The following is an 18205-nucleotide window of genomic DNA, read 5'->3' as shown; positions in this document are numbered from 1 at the left end:
TTCAATTTAGATCCCATGACAGCCCAGTATCAGCAGCAAAACTGTCATTCATAAATAGAAATACAAAATGACAACACCGAGAAATAATCATGTCTCATAGGCAGGCAGACAAGCAGATAATAGTTAACATCACATTATTAATGGATTTTCGATATTAGTACCTGTTGAAACCTCTCACATGGGAAAAAAACTAGTATTGCTTACAAAGATCTCACAAAGGTACAATTGTCACTTGCCGCGTAATGTGCAGCTCACCATCAGATATGAGCCCAATTATATTTGATATAAAATTTAGCAACAAAGATGTTATGCATCATAATCTCTTCCAGTCAAATATCAGTCAGCAAATGCATTCTTCTAGTAATAGACAGTATAAAACATTGGATCGTAATCGTAAAGGTTGCTTCAGATCAAAATGGAGATACGAAATTAATTAAATAACTCATACTACAATGTTCTTTCCAACAACAAAATGAACGAACAACATCTATGTCTCAGTATTCTAATGGTGACGAGCTATTCATTTTGTCTGTCATTCATAGACAGTTAGCAGCCAAAAAAGTCAGCTCCTTCCTCAACATCTTCAGTTTTGATGCCTCCACTTTGTGCCATGAGTATTCTATACACTCTCTTAGAACAGATCTCACCTAACCTCCTGTCTTCCTTGCCTAAAAGCCCTTCAATCATCAAATCTTTAAGAAGGAATTCTTTCTCGTGCACCTGTTAAATGCAGAGGAAGAGTTCAGCATATTTTCAGTGTAATGCCATTTCTTGTCTTCAAATGGCACTTACCGATTTATTTGGATCCATGTATACATTCAAAAGAGATCTCATAGTTGGATACTTTTTCCAAATGGCAATTGCATATCTTGGTTGCACTTTAGGAATGGATATTAGGGCCTTCAACCTACGTAAGAAGCAGCTGAAAAATGAGCATCATCCTTTATGCTAAGCATTTGGTCGGTAACAAAGAAAATTTACTGGTGCATCAATATGAAGAAACAGTGAACTGAAACGGAAGTATTAACAAAAACAAAATTAAATTGCAAACATTTTGCCAAAGAAGAAAAAAAGGAAGGGCCAAAAAATATTCACTGCTATGTTGACTCCAGTTAGGACATATACAATGATTACCACAATGACAAACTTGAAAGCTGCAGCATTTTATTCATAAATATGAAAGGTGCAGCTTTTAGGCTGAACGTACAAACATAGCCAGAACTCCGAAAAGCATACAACAATGAATGCTGAAGCTGTAGAATTCAAAAATCTTCCAATTTCACAAAGAACTCTGGATACATGATGACAAAATCAATTATTAGGACTTTTAAAAAAAAAAGGAACAGTAAAGACTCTAAAACTGTCAAAAATAAGATGGCATGTTATCATGCCCTCTTACTACAACGATTAAATATGCACCAACAAATACTTTTGATACATGTAAACATGCAAACCTGTATGCATACATCTCAATTTTCAGCCGTCGTCAAGATGTACATGTCTAATAGCACACACCCACATAAATTAACACATACATGTGCATATGCATAGAAAAATACATGTCTCTGCATATAGTTGCGCAGACAACCATGCACATACTATATAATTGTACACAAATCTTATACTATCTTATTTTCAGTTTGATATGTTATCAAACTGAAAATAAGATAGTAATTCTGCACTTTTTGGGATCTTTCATTAGAAAAACAATATGACTTCATCCATGAGAAGTTCCAACTCTTATTTAAATTATTTCTGGAAGTTGCCAATTCTTGTCATCTGCATTCTTTCCGTATATATTTAAGCAGACAGAGAGAGGGAGAGAGAGAGACTATATGCTTTTTTGTGGTATAAAAATAGGAGCGTGTTATAAAAAAGTTGTTGCACATCAAAGTTGGCAGACAATTTAAATATTTCACTGCATTTGGAATTTCTTCACAACCTTAACTTTTCTCACGTGGGTGTGCTATTTGTTTTTTATGGGGTTAGTGACTAATTAATATCTTTTTTGAAGAAAAGGATTTTAGTGACTAAATATCAATCAGAACAAATTAACCCTTTGTGTCTCTTTAAAACATCGTTTAAGCATTGCTGCCACTTGAAGGACCTGGTTTGGTACTGTATGCTTACTTTCACTTTGATATCTGTTTGTTGATCTTTCTAATGAATAAACTTATGTCATGGACCTTAGATTTGTACAGGTCTTATAACTGCATTATTTTATCCACAAGTTCACATGACACCCTGATCTTTTCTTTAAAGCACATTTAGAGAAACATACAACCCTATTTTGGTAGGGGGGCCCTCAACTTAGCACGAACAAAATTACACCCAAGGATTGTTGAACCGAGCCGAACCGACCGGTTCAGCACAAATTCGCTATTAGAAAATGGTTTTGGCCACCTAGAGGCTAGAACCTGATTGGATCTGGCCACCTTCCTATCACTTCAGGGAGTCAAAGGAGATATCCGCTCTAGATGACAAGGAGGCACAGATCCAGGCTGCCATGCAGGCGAGCCAGGATGATCAGTGGCAGTAGAAGAAGGTGGCTAGGCATAGGGCTCGATTTGGGTTCTCGTTCTACGAGCAGTAGGACAAATTCAGAGTTTACGAGGACCTCCTCAATCAGAGAGGGCGTCAGCAGAGGCGGTGGCCGGATTGCATCTATACTGGAGGCTTTTGATAGCAAAAAAATGTCATCCAGAGAGATTTCACCAGGAGCGGCAACCCATGATTTAGATTTGCATGCCTTTTCCAGTAAAGAATTGAAGCAGCAAAGGGTTGACTCAACGCTGAAGAAGGATAAGAAGAAGGATATGTGGCGAGTTATTGAATTCCGATTCCACTTTAGCCACATTCCAGCGAATGTGGCAGACAATACATACTACAGGTCTGTCATTTCCTCCATACAGACTGTTAGTCCCGGTGTACATCCTCCAAACCCGAAGAACATTTATGGTGAGCTTATTGACAGCAATAAGAAGCTAGAGAAATAGATTGCTTCCTCCTTTCTTTCTCTCTCTCTCCCTCCCTCTCCCCTAGTTCTAATATGCTTCAAGTCGGTACGATACGTGCTAGTTCTATATGAACCGATGTCAGCTGGTACAATCCCCAATACCAATTCAATGAACCTTGATATATATAGGTAGTTTAATTATCTTCTACCGGCACAAACCCCTTAAGATATAAATGAGAGGCAAGAAAGGTTAGATTCAACGATCGCCAAACCAAACTAACACTAAGCTGAGACGGTTCAACAAGTCAGGTCGATTTAGTTATAATATCCCTCCTTGATTTGATGATTCGAGAACCTCAAGGGCTCTCTCGTTTGCTCTCTCTCTTCTCCACTAGACGCCACTTGCTCCCTCCATCTTTCATGCCACAAAGCCATCACCGGTAAGCCTCCCTCCTCTCTCTCTCTCTCTCCCATCCTCTCTTTCTCAAAAGCTAGGGTTTCTTCTTGTCAAGCAATCAAGGAGGATAAATCCCTCGAATTGTCCAATCCCCTGCAGTGGAGTGCTCTAAGGCCCTACCTGATCGAAGAGGGGTGCTGCGATTCACATTCGGATTCTCCATGATGTCTTACTAGGAGAAGAAGCTCATCAATGGACCCATAACCAATAAGCCTCCCCCCCTCTCTCAACCTTCCTCCCTCCCTCCCTTCCCCTCCCCCCCCCTCTCTCTCTCTCTCTCGCCTCCCTCTCTATGTTTCGGTATGCCCCGACATGGCACAATATGAACCCATACTGTACTGAATTGATTGCCAGCCAGAATGAGCCCTGATACCAGTCCGGTGGACCTTGGTTAAACTAATATCAAAAAGAAAAAATTCCTAGCTTCAGAACTAGGTTAACATGTCTCATTATTAGCAGTATGTCAATAGCTATCGCTTAAATGTTCTAGCAACAAACAAAACATTAGACTTTCTTATTCTAATTTAGCAAAAATCCTTTGAGATGATGGAGGTCTAAAAGATAGGAAAATAGAAACAAGGGCAAGTGAAAAGACAAAGCCATCGCCCCTTGGTTATGTGGACCACTTAACCACATTGGGAAGGTTTATCACCTAAAGGAGAAATATTAAACAACTCTCAAGTGTTCATAACTATATGAACCTCACATCCACGCTTGAGCTCCTAAAGTACAATCTCAATTTGATGAACATTTATCCACTTCAAGATAAAGATTAATCAACCGTAAAGTATATATTAACTATATTAACTAATATCCATCCTTGAGTCGTTAATTACAGCCTATTGCATATTAAGAGTTCCCACCTGTAAGCAACACCAAACTAAAAGGTGTTTAGAGAAGGTTGACACTCAAAGTACATAACTAAATAAGAGTCTAGCTGAAATAATTTAGGTACTCAAAAAGACAAAACATTAATTGTCCCTGGCTATTCAGTCATGTACATTCATATATATAAACCGAGACACTTTTTAAGCGTGCATTTATGGTCTATGGATTTGAGCCACCATAATCCTACAGTTGCAAACACACAACATGGCCATGTACATTGAAAATGAACACCATTCATCATGACAAAACAGTCCAAATTGCCCCAAAACCCAAAATCAAATGTCAAAGGTTTATAACCTGTACTTATAATGACCAGAAATGGATAGTTGTCAATCATAGAATAAAAAATTTAAGCTATTTGCGATTTAGAAATGCATGAAATGAGTAAGTTTTGGGGGCTTAAGGGGCAATACTAGTTTCAAACCCTCAATCTGGCCTTCACAAGATAAAGCATGTGGCACTGAAACAGGCTGAAACCAATATTAGATGACTAACTTTTTATCTGTAAGCATTTCACAATGTTGATCATGTTCTACAGAGTACATTCTCAAATTGTAGGACTTACAATGCATTTTCGAATGCCAGCAATGAGTAGAATTTGACTCAATGCTGCATATGCTGAAGAAAAATACATGCACACACACACACAGGAAAAATTTAGATCCCGCATATGTATAAAGGAGTTGACCTATGCACTTTACCCAAATGAATGGATCTTAAATTTTCAAATGCCTCAAATTTTAGTGTAAAATTTAAGGTGCTCAATGATAGTTGAATTGGCTGCAATCATTCCCACCCTTTTCTCTGAAAAAAGAGGCTAGATAATGGTATCTATACACCAGACAATGATGATCATCAGGTAATGTCCAATCTCCATATTTCAAATCCATTAAAAGTTTAATGAACAGACCAACTTTACAAAGTTTACCCTCTTCAGATGTTGCTAAAGCAACAAACAACTAGAACTAATTATTAATATCAAAAGTTGATTATTCAGATACTAGATAAAGATTGACTCACCAGATATTTTTCTTAACAAGATTCCTGTCAATGAAATCCTTAGGAATGATGGACCCATTTGCATTTACAGTTAGCCATGTCAATTTCTTCCTGCAAGTATTGCACAAACAGTCAGGACACAGATAAAATTCAATAAAAAAGGTCAAATTAAAATATTTTCACTTAAAAATATTTTCTCCTTCTCTTGGATTTCTAGTCCAAGTACCCAACTTTGTACTAGTTGGTGTTTGTTGGTAAGTCTTTTTTTTTTTGAACTGCATGTTTGTTGATAGGGCATTTACATAATGCAATACATATGTTTAGATTTCATTCACCAGCAATAATATGTCTTCATTTTCCCTAAGCTACAAAACCAAAGAGTCAAAATTCCTGCTAAGTGTTCAAAAGATTCATACTACGAATACAAAGTAATTACAAGTAGCGCAAATGCCAAAAAGAATCATCAAATCCATTTCCCAATTGATACAAATTTCGGAAATGATTTGTTACAATTTGAGTTTTTGTTTCTGTATCTTAAAGTATCACAGGGTACTTTTCAATAATATTGAATGTCCTTCCACACCGAATCATGCCAAGAATCAATATTGAAATACGCCAGACACGTGTCCCAGTTTCCCTCTCTTCCAATTGGGTGCACAGATGCCCCTTAGAAATCCCCCCTCTCATGTCCTCTCCACGACCCTCCTCTCAGCAATCCCTAATGGGCTCCCAACTCTCACTCTATCTCCCCTCCCCCACCCCCTCTCTCTCACTCATTCATCTCTCTGTCTCTTCTCTCAGCTGGGAACTAAGGCTGGCTTTTGTGAAGAAGAAGAAGAAGGAGATAGGGCCTTAGCAATTGGATATGCCATCTTCAAGGTAAGCTCTTTTTCAATCAAGCAAGGCACAATCCATGCAACTTAAAGCACGGAGCAACTAAAAGGACAAGCTCACAATGCAAAGAATAAACTGAAAAGCTTAGAGTCTTTTGCACCGCTGCCAGTGATCAGTACAAAATCCTTCTCACAGCCCTTGGTGATGATTAGAAGCTGTACATTCATGGATCTCAAATCCTTCCATTTCTTCATTTGACCTCTCGTATGAAAGCTCAATTAAGTCTCTAGCTATCATGATTTGGTGAAGCCCTAATTTTCAAAGATATAGCAAAGGGAGGAAGAGGCAAAATATCATAGAACTTATGGAGGTAATCAAGGTCATAGTCTTCAATTTCAGAACAAAAGAACATGGTTGACAGTTTTCCCACTTCCCAATTTTCCACCATTTTTTTGCACAAGGACCCTCTATTTTTCAGTAAGGTCGTGATGGTGGAAACCTTAATCCTATTGCTTCATATATATAAGAGAAAGAACCACGATACAATGACATGGGACTATCATGACCATGATGATAGAAAAACTGGAGTAGCAACAACCTGTCCTTGGTCATTTGTACAATAACATGCAATTTCCTCTACTTAGACTCAAAGATGAATAGTTAGAGAACACACCAAAAAAATAGGAAATGCAAGTAATCTTTGCTCTTACATTGTTATGGGGGCAAAGAATCTAATGTTAGTTTGTTACTGCAGATATAGCTTTTGGTTCTAGCCAAGGTTCACAACCCCATACCAATACCATGCTGGTACAATATCAGTATGCTGGATGTAGGGGTCAATTCGGCGTACCGAGACTTAGGCCACCCCCCATACCAAAGTCTCGGTTCGGTACCGGCACTGCATGGTATGCCCAGTATGTGATATGCACCGATATGGCAAACCTTAGTTCTATCAAAACCTGATTAGTTTTTTTTTTCATATCAATACATAAAATTTAATGTAATTTAAATTGTCATCCAATTGCCTAAAGAACAATATTTGAACTCTTGAGCATCTTTTGGGTATTTTTTGTTGACAGGCCTAGAAACAGCTGCAAGGTTGTTGGTTCTTATTGCAGTGAACTCTTCGCAAGCACCAACCATAAACCTACAAAGTATAAGAAAAGACTTGGCCACCTAACAACAGTATACAAATTGTTATGCTAGTATATTTTGCAAACATACTTGTACCTTCAATTATATAAAGTGATCTGTGTAGGCAATTCATAGCAATGCCAACTTTAAAAGGTAGATATTCATGTAGTTTAAATAACACTCTACTTCTTACTGAGTATTGCAATATGTATCGGATATCTTCTTCTTCACATATAGAGAAAGTTACACTAAATTTATGGCCAAGAATTACCAATCCTATCAAGTGGTGAACATAAGTTTAACTTTTTACACATGTTAAGAAAATGACTAAAAAGGTTTCAAGGAAAAGCATAATAGAAGCAAATCCATCATATGAACTTAAAAGGTAGCCAGGCAGATCAACAACACTTAAAACATCTTAATTTGCTTTTCACTTGTATCAAGATTCCTCATAGTAATTTTCAGTAGAAAAAAAGCACATGCGCTTGAAAACTAGGTTCAAAAATGTCAGATGGTCAAACTTACTCACCTAAATTGGCAACTGGCAAGGCTAGATGTCAAACCAACAACATGTTCAGCTAGGTCAGCTTCATCTATGCATTGCCTTGAGTGCACTCTAGTATAATGAGTTGTCAATTTTGACAGAATCTGCAAAAGACCAAGTATTAGATATCTATCATATAACTTACTACATTGTGAGCAATTCAGGAGCCAAGATTTCCATAAAGAAACAAACCTCCTCAATTGGTGGACGTTTCCAACAACTAACATTTGATGGATTCTTGTACTGACTTTGTTCACTTAAAAATGAAAACAACTGGTGTTCAAATGACTGTAGCACTCAGACTGAGATCAGGGAAATAAATATAATAGCGCTGTGTAGAACGTGGAATGACGATAAAAGGAAAATTGACATACGTGCAGCTCAGAAAATGGATATCTTTACAAAAATTAAAGACATAGATGATTATTAGATTCGATCTTGCAGCTCATAGAAACAACCAAAATCAATATGAAGCAGTAGATCACAAATGTATTGACTTTCTTACTTCAAAAATCTGAATTATACAGGCACAGGTGACTCTATGTAGCTAGGTACTTTAAAGAAAGAATATTCTATGAAGCATCAGATACTCATAACATGGTATGAATAATACAAAGAATTTCATTAGAAAGTCATTCCATTCCATGACTTAAACATGCATGTGAAGGAGATTAGACGTGAGTTACCGGAATTAATAAAATGTAGGAAAAGTAAATCCATCTTAATTCCTGTAAAATGCACACGGTATGAATTCTGGAGTCAAGAAAGTACTGCTTCAATGGGCTTAGGTGATTCATAAATAAAAACACTAGAAAATTGATATATCAAAAAAAAGAAACCTTAAAAAATCAATATTTTATGCATGCGCACATGCATGTGCGTGCGTACGCATTTGTGTGTGTAGGCATGCATGCATCTGTCTTTGCATGCAGGCAGGCACACACGTGTACAAATATCTGAGTGTGTGTTTAAATATCTATTATGAGTATCTTACCTTGGCACTCCTTTAGATTTATACAGTCCAAAGTTGTTGCCATAACCAAGACAGACAAAGAAACAGATGCGAGAGAGAGAGAGAGAGAGATCGCTAATAAAATTCCACATGTACAAAACAAAAAATATGACAAATTGTACAACATTCTAATTTAAATTACATCAAAGAGGCAGACTGATCTAACTGATACGTTACACATGCAACAAATGAAATAATAATGTTGAGCATATATAAATACCAATGCAAGGTCAAAAATCATAAGCTGCAAAAAGAGAAAGAACAAAATTATAGACAAGTGAACCAAGAATGACTGACCGCTTATTGATGTAACTCATCAATTTGTTTGTCAGGTAGCAAATTGTGAATGATGGATAGTGACTTCGTACTCTATGGATGTGATCAATAAGAGACTCACTAATTACAAGATCACAAAATTCCTCTGCTTGATATACAAATAGTATGTAGGGCACTTCCGATTGCGCCGATGAAATCTGCAATTTATAGTCAGTGCCAAATAAGTGAAAAATGATGTAGTGTGAAATAATTGGCTTCTAAGCCAGGATAATTTAAAAAAAGAAATAGGAAGAAGAATGTAAAGTGTCCAATACCTACTAGAGATAATACTTGGAGAACATAACAACAGTAAGAAAAAAGAGGAATCATTTTTGCAATGTTAAATAATGAATGACTCTATTGGTACCAGGATAAAGCATATGTAAATATGAGATATCAACACAATGAAACAATCAAACATCAAACTAACTAAATAAAATAAATGATTAGTGCAATACAAGCTGCTACCTGATCCGCAAACACAAGGATAATGCAATAAAAGCAGGGTGGAGTACAAAAGCAACTAAATCTACCTGATATTGCTTGCTAAGTTTATTGTAAAAAAAGAAAAAAGAAAAGAAAATCCTAGGTAACCGTAACATATCACTTAATCAAATTTCATTTCAAATAATTGTATTATCAATGCTGCTATTCTAAAAATTCATCAAAGAAAAAGGAAATGATGGTAGAAGAAAGTATAACCAGATATCATGCAAGCAGCAATTTAAGATACACACGAAGCCAAACATCAGCGAGTCCCACTTCATACCAAACCTGTCCCCTTGTATCAACACCAGTCACAATCAGTCCAGTATTTCCTTGCTTATCAATATATATAACAATATAAACTCTTTGTTAAAAAAAAAAAAAATCAGTTCCCAGATGATAACAGAATCTCAGAAAAACCTATAGCCGACCAAGGAATTTACCAGATATAATGCAAACAAAAGTACCACACGATGGAACTAAACACTGGCCAGGATGGCTTCATACAAGTTTGCATTAATACCGATCGTATCCAATCCAGTATTTCACCATGAACCAAAGTTTGACTGATTCATGGGGAAAGGGGGTGTTTAGCTGTGTATGCTGGTCAAAAGACGCTATGAAGGGGTGGTATGGGCCATTTTGACCTGGTATGTATCGGTATAAACTGTTCCAAGCTAATCAGAGTCATTTGAGTGCTATAAGACTCATCTAAGCATATCATTTGAATTTAAAAGTACATATAAAGATTTATGTTAAAATGACTTCTTCACCAGCACTCAAATTCCTCTTTCCAAACCAGTCTCGAAAGTAGAGAGAGAAAGAAAAAGAGAAGAATAGGGAGATATAGTAGAAGACAAATTTAGTAAGGTTCACTTGAAAATGTATTAGCTTTTTCATACCGCCAAGAAGGTATTTTTACGTGTTTATGCATGTGTAACACAATAATCAGAAAAAAATGTTTGTGAAATTGATCATACAAGAACAGTTGATCAAAGGACATCTTAAACGAAGTCAATTTTTTTCATTTTTCCTGATACTTTTCCTCTTCTGTTTTTATTATTTTCAGCTTAACACAAGATGCCCAAACTTGGTTCATAGACTAACGTAACTGACCCATGTACCAGCAAGTACTAGTGCAGGTATTGCAAACCAGCCATGACTGATGCAGCAGCCAGAACTGCATATATATTTATTGGACAAATGATTTCTACGCATGCACAGATGTGCACATAAAGAACATGTAACAGAAAAAAAATAATTAAATAAGATCTAAAAGGTTCAAACTAGCTTGTTCTGCAGCAAAATGGAATCCATTTAGTAGCTAGAAGATGAAATAAAACAAGGTAGAACACAAGCAACTTAGCAAGCTTTTAAGATCAAGTACCTGAGCAATTTTGTCAGGCACATTCATTTTCCACATAATTGACCTTTCGATTGGATTAGAGGTTATACGAAAAGAAAGACCTTTTTCCGCAAACCTGGTGAGAAGATGTCCTGAAGTACACCAAGATAACTAACTTGATGAAATTCATGCAAACATTCAGAGAAGTATCTGATAGTTAAAGGATTTGCCGTACCTCCAACTAGCCCATTTTCAACAACTTTAGCATCAAAATCAGCTACAACAGATTTTAGCGCATATTTCCCCCTTTCCCATTTCTGCTTTTCCTTCACCCATTTTTTCGTCTCCGCCTCTTCAGCTTTCAAAGCTTCTTTCTGTAATTTATCTTGCTGTACAATAAAATCAGCAGTCACTTACCTTGAGCTATGTGATTCATATTCATAATTCCATAGTTCAGCAACAATGCTTAGTCTGCCCGACCTGCCTCTTTCTTTTTCGTTCTTCAATTAAACGAGCTTTTTCTTCTTTCAGTTGCTTCTTCCTCGCAGCTGGTTCATTCTTATTATCTTTAGCAGCACCAACTGCTGCATGATTTCCTTTCCGCTTTGCAGTACTATCTAATTGCCCCAACAAGTTGTGCTCCTCCTCATAGCTTGCAGCCTGCTATAGAGACTCAAGATTCCATGTTGCTTTATTATGTATTATAACTAGGATGTGCTTCCATATGGGGGGAAAACAATCTTTAATTAATAATAATATTTAGAATAATTGATCTAGTCAAACAACAGGTTCGTACACAACCAAGATTCATAATCAATGTGTGCAATTCATAGTCAAGATCCACTAAATGCAAAGGAATTAGGGACATCTTTAAAAAGCGTCCGAGATACACAACCATGACCCACCAAGATCAATGCCAATGAACTCAGAAATATGGTGCCCTATTGATACTAAGAAAAAGGCTGATAGAAAGATAAATTCAGAACTAGTAGCAGGAAACATCTACCTAGCGCAACGCAACTGCTTCAAAAACTCCTTGGAAATTTAAACCTTCGCCTGCTTCCTAAGCGCTTCCCTGCTTCTTCAAGAGTGCTTAAATTAAACACTTCCCTACACCAGCAACCCGCTCCTGATCGCACTCTCAATTCTGGCAACTAAGGTTAAGATTTCGGATGGCCTAAGTGCTTAACTTAAAGTAACATCTGATTCCTTGAATCTTCCAATGGGCTAACTAGTTAGATACCATTTAATGTTGCTTATTTGTTCTCACCTTGATTCATCACCTTTTTTGTGAGATTTTTATGGTTCTTTTCTACTAATGCAATACTCACCGTTTGATATATCTCAGTGAAATTTATTCAGTTGACAAAAAAGAAGAAAATTCAAACACCTACATCATTTTGTTTTATGGCTAATATATGCTGTCGAACAGTATTTAACATGTAACGTCATCAGATATTTGTTCATGGTGATGCATATATGTCATAAGAGAAACAAACCAAAATTATCTATCAACATAAGAATCCAAGGTAGAAAATTCTTGAAACCCAAAATTCTGGAGATTTTATAATACTTTCAGCCACTTCTACCATGTTGATCTTGTCCTCTAGCATGCAACTCAACTGAGCTTAAACCCTCAGCACCAAATACACACATGCATGTTTGTGTGTGTGCATGCACGCGCGTGCAGCACAGCCCACAGCAATTGAGTAATTAACTTACCACAATTTTATGCAAGCTGGAGTCTGCTTCATAAGCCTTGGTCACATGCTGCATTTCCTGACTATGAGTGCTGCAAAGGATAAAGATACATCTAACAATTTTCCCTTCAAATGATATATTGAATGGACCTGTGGCTTCCTCGTGATCTTGAATGAAATACTGGCATGATAACATAATATTTATGAAGACCAACAAGAAAGTATCTCAATATGCTCAAAGATTTGTATTCGCGGGTGGGATGTTTAATTGCAGATGTGTATGAGACCCCCCAAAAACCATGTAGTTTCTCAGCCATATTGCAGGCCTGAATAACCTAATGAATCACCAGGTTGCACTTCAAATGTAATTGAATCGTCGACTTATGAATGATAATCTTAATCTAAATACTCAACCTAAAAACACAAATTTGCAACAGGGTGTGACCAAGGGGTTAGTGTTTTCAAAGTCATGAGTTTGTAGGTTGAGTTGAGTCAAACCTAGCTACGTTGGGACAGGTCATCTAATGTACGACTCATTTTAGATCTAAGTTAATACAGGGTATGTTAAACTAGCTGGTAGGCAGAAAATGGCCCAAAACCAACCTAGTTTTTGAAATAATCCATTTTCAAATCTGGACCCAAACTGCTGGTCTGAAAAACTGAGTCAGGTTGGGCCTAAATGGATTTGTCATGTGTTGACATGACTCATTTGGATCAATTTTATAGCTTGACATACTTTTCTTTACCTAATGACCCTCCACTCTTTCTAGAATGACCTAGGATTGGCATTGGCAGTGCTAAAGTGTTAATGCCAGCCCTTGACCCAACTGTGATAAATCAACAGATCATCCATCAAAATTCAAAAAAGTTGACCGATGACTGTTCATGAAGGCGAAGACATCAACTCTCAAATGCAAAGATTTTGATGGTTGCTCAGATAGATTCATAATCGGTATGCTGAATTTGTTGATCAGAACTCACAACCAGCTTTCTAGGTCACTAGGATTCCTTGGCTCCTCCTAACCTCCTTTCTCACACACCATTCTTCCAACGGGATCCACCGACATCTAGAATGTTAAATTCAATTTCGATGGCTCAGTAAGGCAGGGTTCATCCAATGCAAGCTTCATTATTTGTGACAAGCGCAGTCGAATTGTGGTTTGCTGAAGCTGTGCTGCTAACAACTTTGTTCTGAACTCATTATTTACTTGGTTTGAGGGGGGGCTCTGCCATGATTAGTTCTTGGATACTCACCAGAAAAACCATGAGATACCAACAATCACTTCTTGACTTGCAGCAGGGGTCCTAGCTTGTATCTCCCACAATAGTAGGGAGGGTAACCAACCAAGTGGCTGGCTAGCCTAGGTACCAATGATTGAGGCGAACCCACAATCTGGATCCACCACTTCCCTCTACGCCTCCTAACCCTGGCAAAGGCTGATGCCATTGTATTTTTGTTCATTCTGCTTAGGGTGCTTAATTTCTAGCCAAGGCAAAACTAGCATCAACCATCTATCTTGGTGACCAGTTACTAGTCAAGGGCAACTCTAGAAAGAAGAACTTGACATGTACCTAGAAGGCCAGTTGATTGATACCTTATTGAACATCCATTTGAAGTTTATATACCCTAGGAGAATCAAATAGAACAGTATTCTGAATCCAAAATAAATGAACTCACAACCAAAATGTTCCTTGTCATATTACGGGACTCAGCTTAGTAAAGTCAATCTAAATGAATGGAAAGAAAAATTATGTGAACAACACCTCCAATGGCCTCATCTCATCATTCAACATCATAATTATAAAGAATGAAGTTTACAGGGACCAGTGAACCCTAACTATAAAGGTCAATTAGTAACTGAATCTGAAATTGGGTGTGTAAATTGGAATCAATTAATAATCCTACCTAAACTCCTTACAACAAATATAATCAATATTTGATGACCAAAATGTCTTATCAGGCATCAACTTACATATACTTAATCGAACAATACAGATAAACATAAATTTCAACATACCAAGCATATGTTTGATCAATGCATAGATTTAGGAAACAACAGAAGTTAATGCAATCAAAAGTGAGATGAGTTGCTAATGCTATTATTGAAAAAGAGAATCTACGCATGGACCATTAATGGAATTATTTAATAGTAGGAATCAGATAGTACTATTCATTAAGATCTTGATATTTTCTTTTACAGAACTAGTGTTTCACATTAATGTCTCAGTCTAGCAAAACGAGAGAAGAGAAGCTTCTTATCACTAGCTAAAAAGCAAATACTGAACAATGAACGAAAATGCATTCTCCTAAGTAGTAAACTCTCACTCATGTGAACTCGTTTTTTGGGGAAGGGTTTTCAGGGAGAGAAGCAATGCTAGGAGAAGTTATCATTCTTGTAAGTAGTAAAATGGCATAATTATAGCTGTCAGTGATATCATTATTCATTTACTTTTCTTCAATACACAGCTTATACATTCAAAGAGGACAAAATTAACATAAAATTACCTGGAGAGTAGAATCTTCTGCCAAGGTATGACCATGTGGAGGGCTGTCTCCAAGAATCTGTATGAAGTTTGTGGCACCTGACAATTTACAGACCATCGCTAAATCAAAATAACCACCAAGAGACATGATTGAACTACCATTTGCTTTCATCTCAAAACATTTTAGAAAGCTCTAATTTCTAGATTACATACCTCTGCTACCATCAAACGATCCATGGTTAGTAATTCTAGGAATAACTTCATCATTTGTATCATTTCTGCCTGAAACAGCTTCATCTATTGTCAAATACAATCTGGAATGGTCTTTTCCGGAGCCTGTACCTACTGGACTTTCCACCACAGGGAAGTCAGAATTTATCTCTGAGTGCTCTGCCACTTCACAAGCTGCAGTCATGGTTCTTAAATTTTTTGGACTTCCCTCATGGGCATTGCCTTCTGACTCATTGTCTGACTCCAAACATATTAAACCAGTAATTCCTGTCAAACATAGTGATGAACGAAGACTGCAAATCAAACAGGGTAATCATCTTTAGATAGAATGGGGCAGAGATATCAAACAAAACATAGAGGGGAACAAGTCTTGTCACCACATGATAATTGATTTACAACCTGATGACATGGGATGCTTCACAAACATATAAGTTTTAAGTCTCATTACAGGACCCCGTACCAGTAATGTAGATGTACGGGCCACGTCGATACAGAATATCCCCATATTGACAAATGGTATGCTGTTGGAGTTAGCATAATAGTTGCACCATGTGTCAGTATGCACACAGTTGGCATGGTATACCCATATTGGGGGTGTCATTACACCCCATACCAGATAGATACGGTATGCCCCTAACCAACCAGTACAGGTCAGTACTTAAAACCATGCCAAGAACAATGATCCCCAATGAGGAATGACAACCATCACTATGCTGTAGGGTGCATATCTTGATTTTTTTTTAAAAAAAAAAGAATAACTACACTAGAGGAGGAAAACAAAACGAAGAATGGCATTATTACAATCGTGAGATGGGTCAGTGAGGAAATGAGAACAGCGGCTTACACCGTTAAGGGTAGGTGGAGATCAAGGTTGTCAATATGGCTACATGGTTTCTAGGCACCTCCACCTCTGATGCAATCAAGTAGACTTTTGTCTAGACAAAGCATGTCATAATTCTAAAAGCATGGAATTTGTAAAGGAATAATTTACTAGTGCATTCATGTCAAAGAAAAAATATTGTAAACATAAGAAGAAGCATATGCACATTGATTTTAAGAGTAACGCGTTGCATTCTCTGCAGCGCTAAACCATTACAAAACAGTAATATAATGATATTATTTCTTTTAAAGCTGATACATGCTCACTGAGATATTTCTTTGAATGAAATTCCATTTCAGCAGATAACAGTAAAGAAGAGGGGTTAAAATAACAAGTTTTGAAAATATTCAAAAAAGCATTATAACATGGCCATCCTCATGCATGTCAAATTTAAATAAACATCAAATTTTCAGTTAATATAGTCCTAACTTAGCCAGCTAATTATGCATCGCAACAATGCAAACATTGCTTTTTACACCATACTAAATGGAGGGGAACAAAGAAAAGAAACATATATCAGAGCTAGCCAATGCAGAAAGACCCTTCACACATCCACATGAGTTACCCTTAATGCAAATGCTGACCAACAAATACGCATTGTCTACAAAATTTCAGGTATCATGGTTCTTCCATCAAAGCTTCATATATCAAACCACACTATTAAATGATTGCATATACTTGTGAGCTTAGGCAACCTCGACATCCTCACTGAAGGAAACGGTCTGCCATGACTATCCTGCTAAAGAACAGCACATGACAACCAAAAGAGTAAAGAAAACATCACGATTCTAGGGTGGAAATCTCAATGTGTTTAAAAAGAAAAAAAAGGAAGGAAAGAAAAACATTCTGTAATTATCATGCAACTCTAAGAATTTGGACTTGCCCTGGCTAGCCTATTGCTTAGTGTCCCTAGCATTTTGCAGAGAAGGATTGTCTAAGAAACCATAAGCGTGCACAGACAAGCAAAGCTTGAACGAAATTTTTCTAAAAGTCTGGTATCATTCTGAACACCCGTATGGTCATACTCCAACTTAGATGATTTCTTTCCTCATATTTTCTAACCCAAACCCTTTCTTGGAGGACATGATCTTGGCTAGAAATCACATCCACATCTGAATGCATCAGTGAAAGGAAGATTTAAAAAGAAAAAAGAAACATCAAAATTCTAGATATATTCAATCTTGCCCAAATACTGGCATCTTACTCCAAGAAGTATCCACAGAGCATAAATCTTCAACAAAAACAAATATCGCTACAAGAAAAGAAGATGCGAGCAAGAGGTCCAAGATGTGATCGTTTTCCCAGCACAAACATCGCGTTTGATTCAAACAAGCATAGAGAAGAGAAAAGAGCAGGTCGGTGGACTAACCGGAGAATTTCCCCGACGAACCGCTTGCTGGATTGGAGCGAGCAAGGGTACACCGAACGATGGAGGCATCGGAGTCGAAGTCGTGATCGGCTGGGAGAGGGGTTTCGGCTACGAAGGAGGGCGTGGGGTCCCGATTGGGCTTCCGAGGGGTGGGATCGTCGTCGATCACAAGAAGGAGTGGAGGCACTCCTCCTCCAACTCCACGGCCACCGGCGCCGCTGCCATGGTCCAACTCTAGCCTCTTCTTGAGAGGAGGAGGGGATGGAGAGAAGATGGTCGCGTCGTCGTCGCGGTCATTGTGGTCGTCATCGGATGGGATCTTGACGGCGAAGGGCGGCGGGCAGTGGTGGCCCATCCCATCCGACGCTCTGGAACTCTAAAGGGAGTCCCTTGGGGACGGCAACGGGAACGGGAAAAGGGAGGAAGGAAGAGGACTGGCAGAGAGAGAGAGGGAGAGAGGGAGGGAGCGCCGTTTTAATTTTTCCTTGAAGGCGGTTAGGGCGGACCCGATAAGAAAATAAATACCCATCATATATAAATAAATAAATAACACCTATAAATCAAGAACTTT

General features: G+C 37.6%; 1 protein-coding gene across 9 annotated transcripts; it reads right to left on the bottom strand.

Moving 5' to 3' along the window:
* Positions 1–278: 278 nt before the first annotated feature.
* LOC103713770 (crossover junction endonuclease EME1B-like) lies at positions 279–18142 on the bottom strand. Of its 9 annotated transcripts, none has more exons than XM_088714135.1 (12): positions 17635–18142; positions 15368–15678; positions 15177–15253; positions 11451–11630; positions 11206–11359; positions 11013–11122; positions 9122–9297; positions 8005–8068; positions 7798–7916; positions 5322–5411; positions 793–922; positions 279–720 (listed from the first exon to the last, which is right to left on the bottom strand). In XM_088714135.1, exons 2-12 carry the CDS (start codon positions 15567–15569, stop codon positions 547–549), a joined length of 1476 nt encoding a protein of 491 aa, XP_088570261.1. In that variant the 5' UTR covers positions 15570–15678; positions 17635–18142; the 3' UTR covers positions 279–546. The 9 variants fall into 9 exon arrangements, with proteins under 9 accessions (XP_088570261.1, XP_088570262.1, XP_088570256.1 ...); XM_088714136.1 differs by having other exon boundaries at positions 793–907; XM_088714130.1 differs by having other exon boundaries at positions 793–907; positions 11451–11633; positions 15368–15652.
* Positions 18143–18205: the final 63 nt, after the last annotated feature.

This window comes from Phoenix dactylifera, chromosome 18 (assembly GCF_051530095.1).
Source record: "Phoenix dactylifera cultivar Ajwa chromosome 18, Ajwa_hap1_PhDact_Kaust_v1.1, whole genome shotgun sequence".
NCBI classification, from domain to species: Eukaryota; Viridiplantae; Streptophyta; class Magnoliopsida; order Arecales; family Arecaceae; genus Phoenix; species Phoenix dactylifera.
The sequence above is the reverse complement of the archived record's forward strand: the minus strand, read 5'-3'. Positions and strand labels throughout refer to the sequence as shown.

Bases quoted from the DNA above. Each gene is read 5' to 3' on its own strand.
- LOC103713770 (XM_088714128.1), bottom strand. From the start codon at position 17,989: ATGGGCCACCACTGCCCGCCGCCCTTCGCCGTCAAGATCCCATCCGAT. The intron at 11,634-15,176 runs GTAATTTTATGT...GAGTCTCTATAG, and splicing joins CAGAAGATTCTACTCTCCAG to CAGGCTGCAAGCTATGAGGA. The intron at 5,412-7,797 runs GTGAGTAAGTTT...CAATACTTGCAG, and splicing joins CTTGCCAGTTGCCAATTTAG to GAAGAAATTGACATGGCTAA.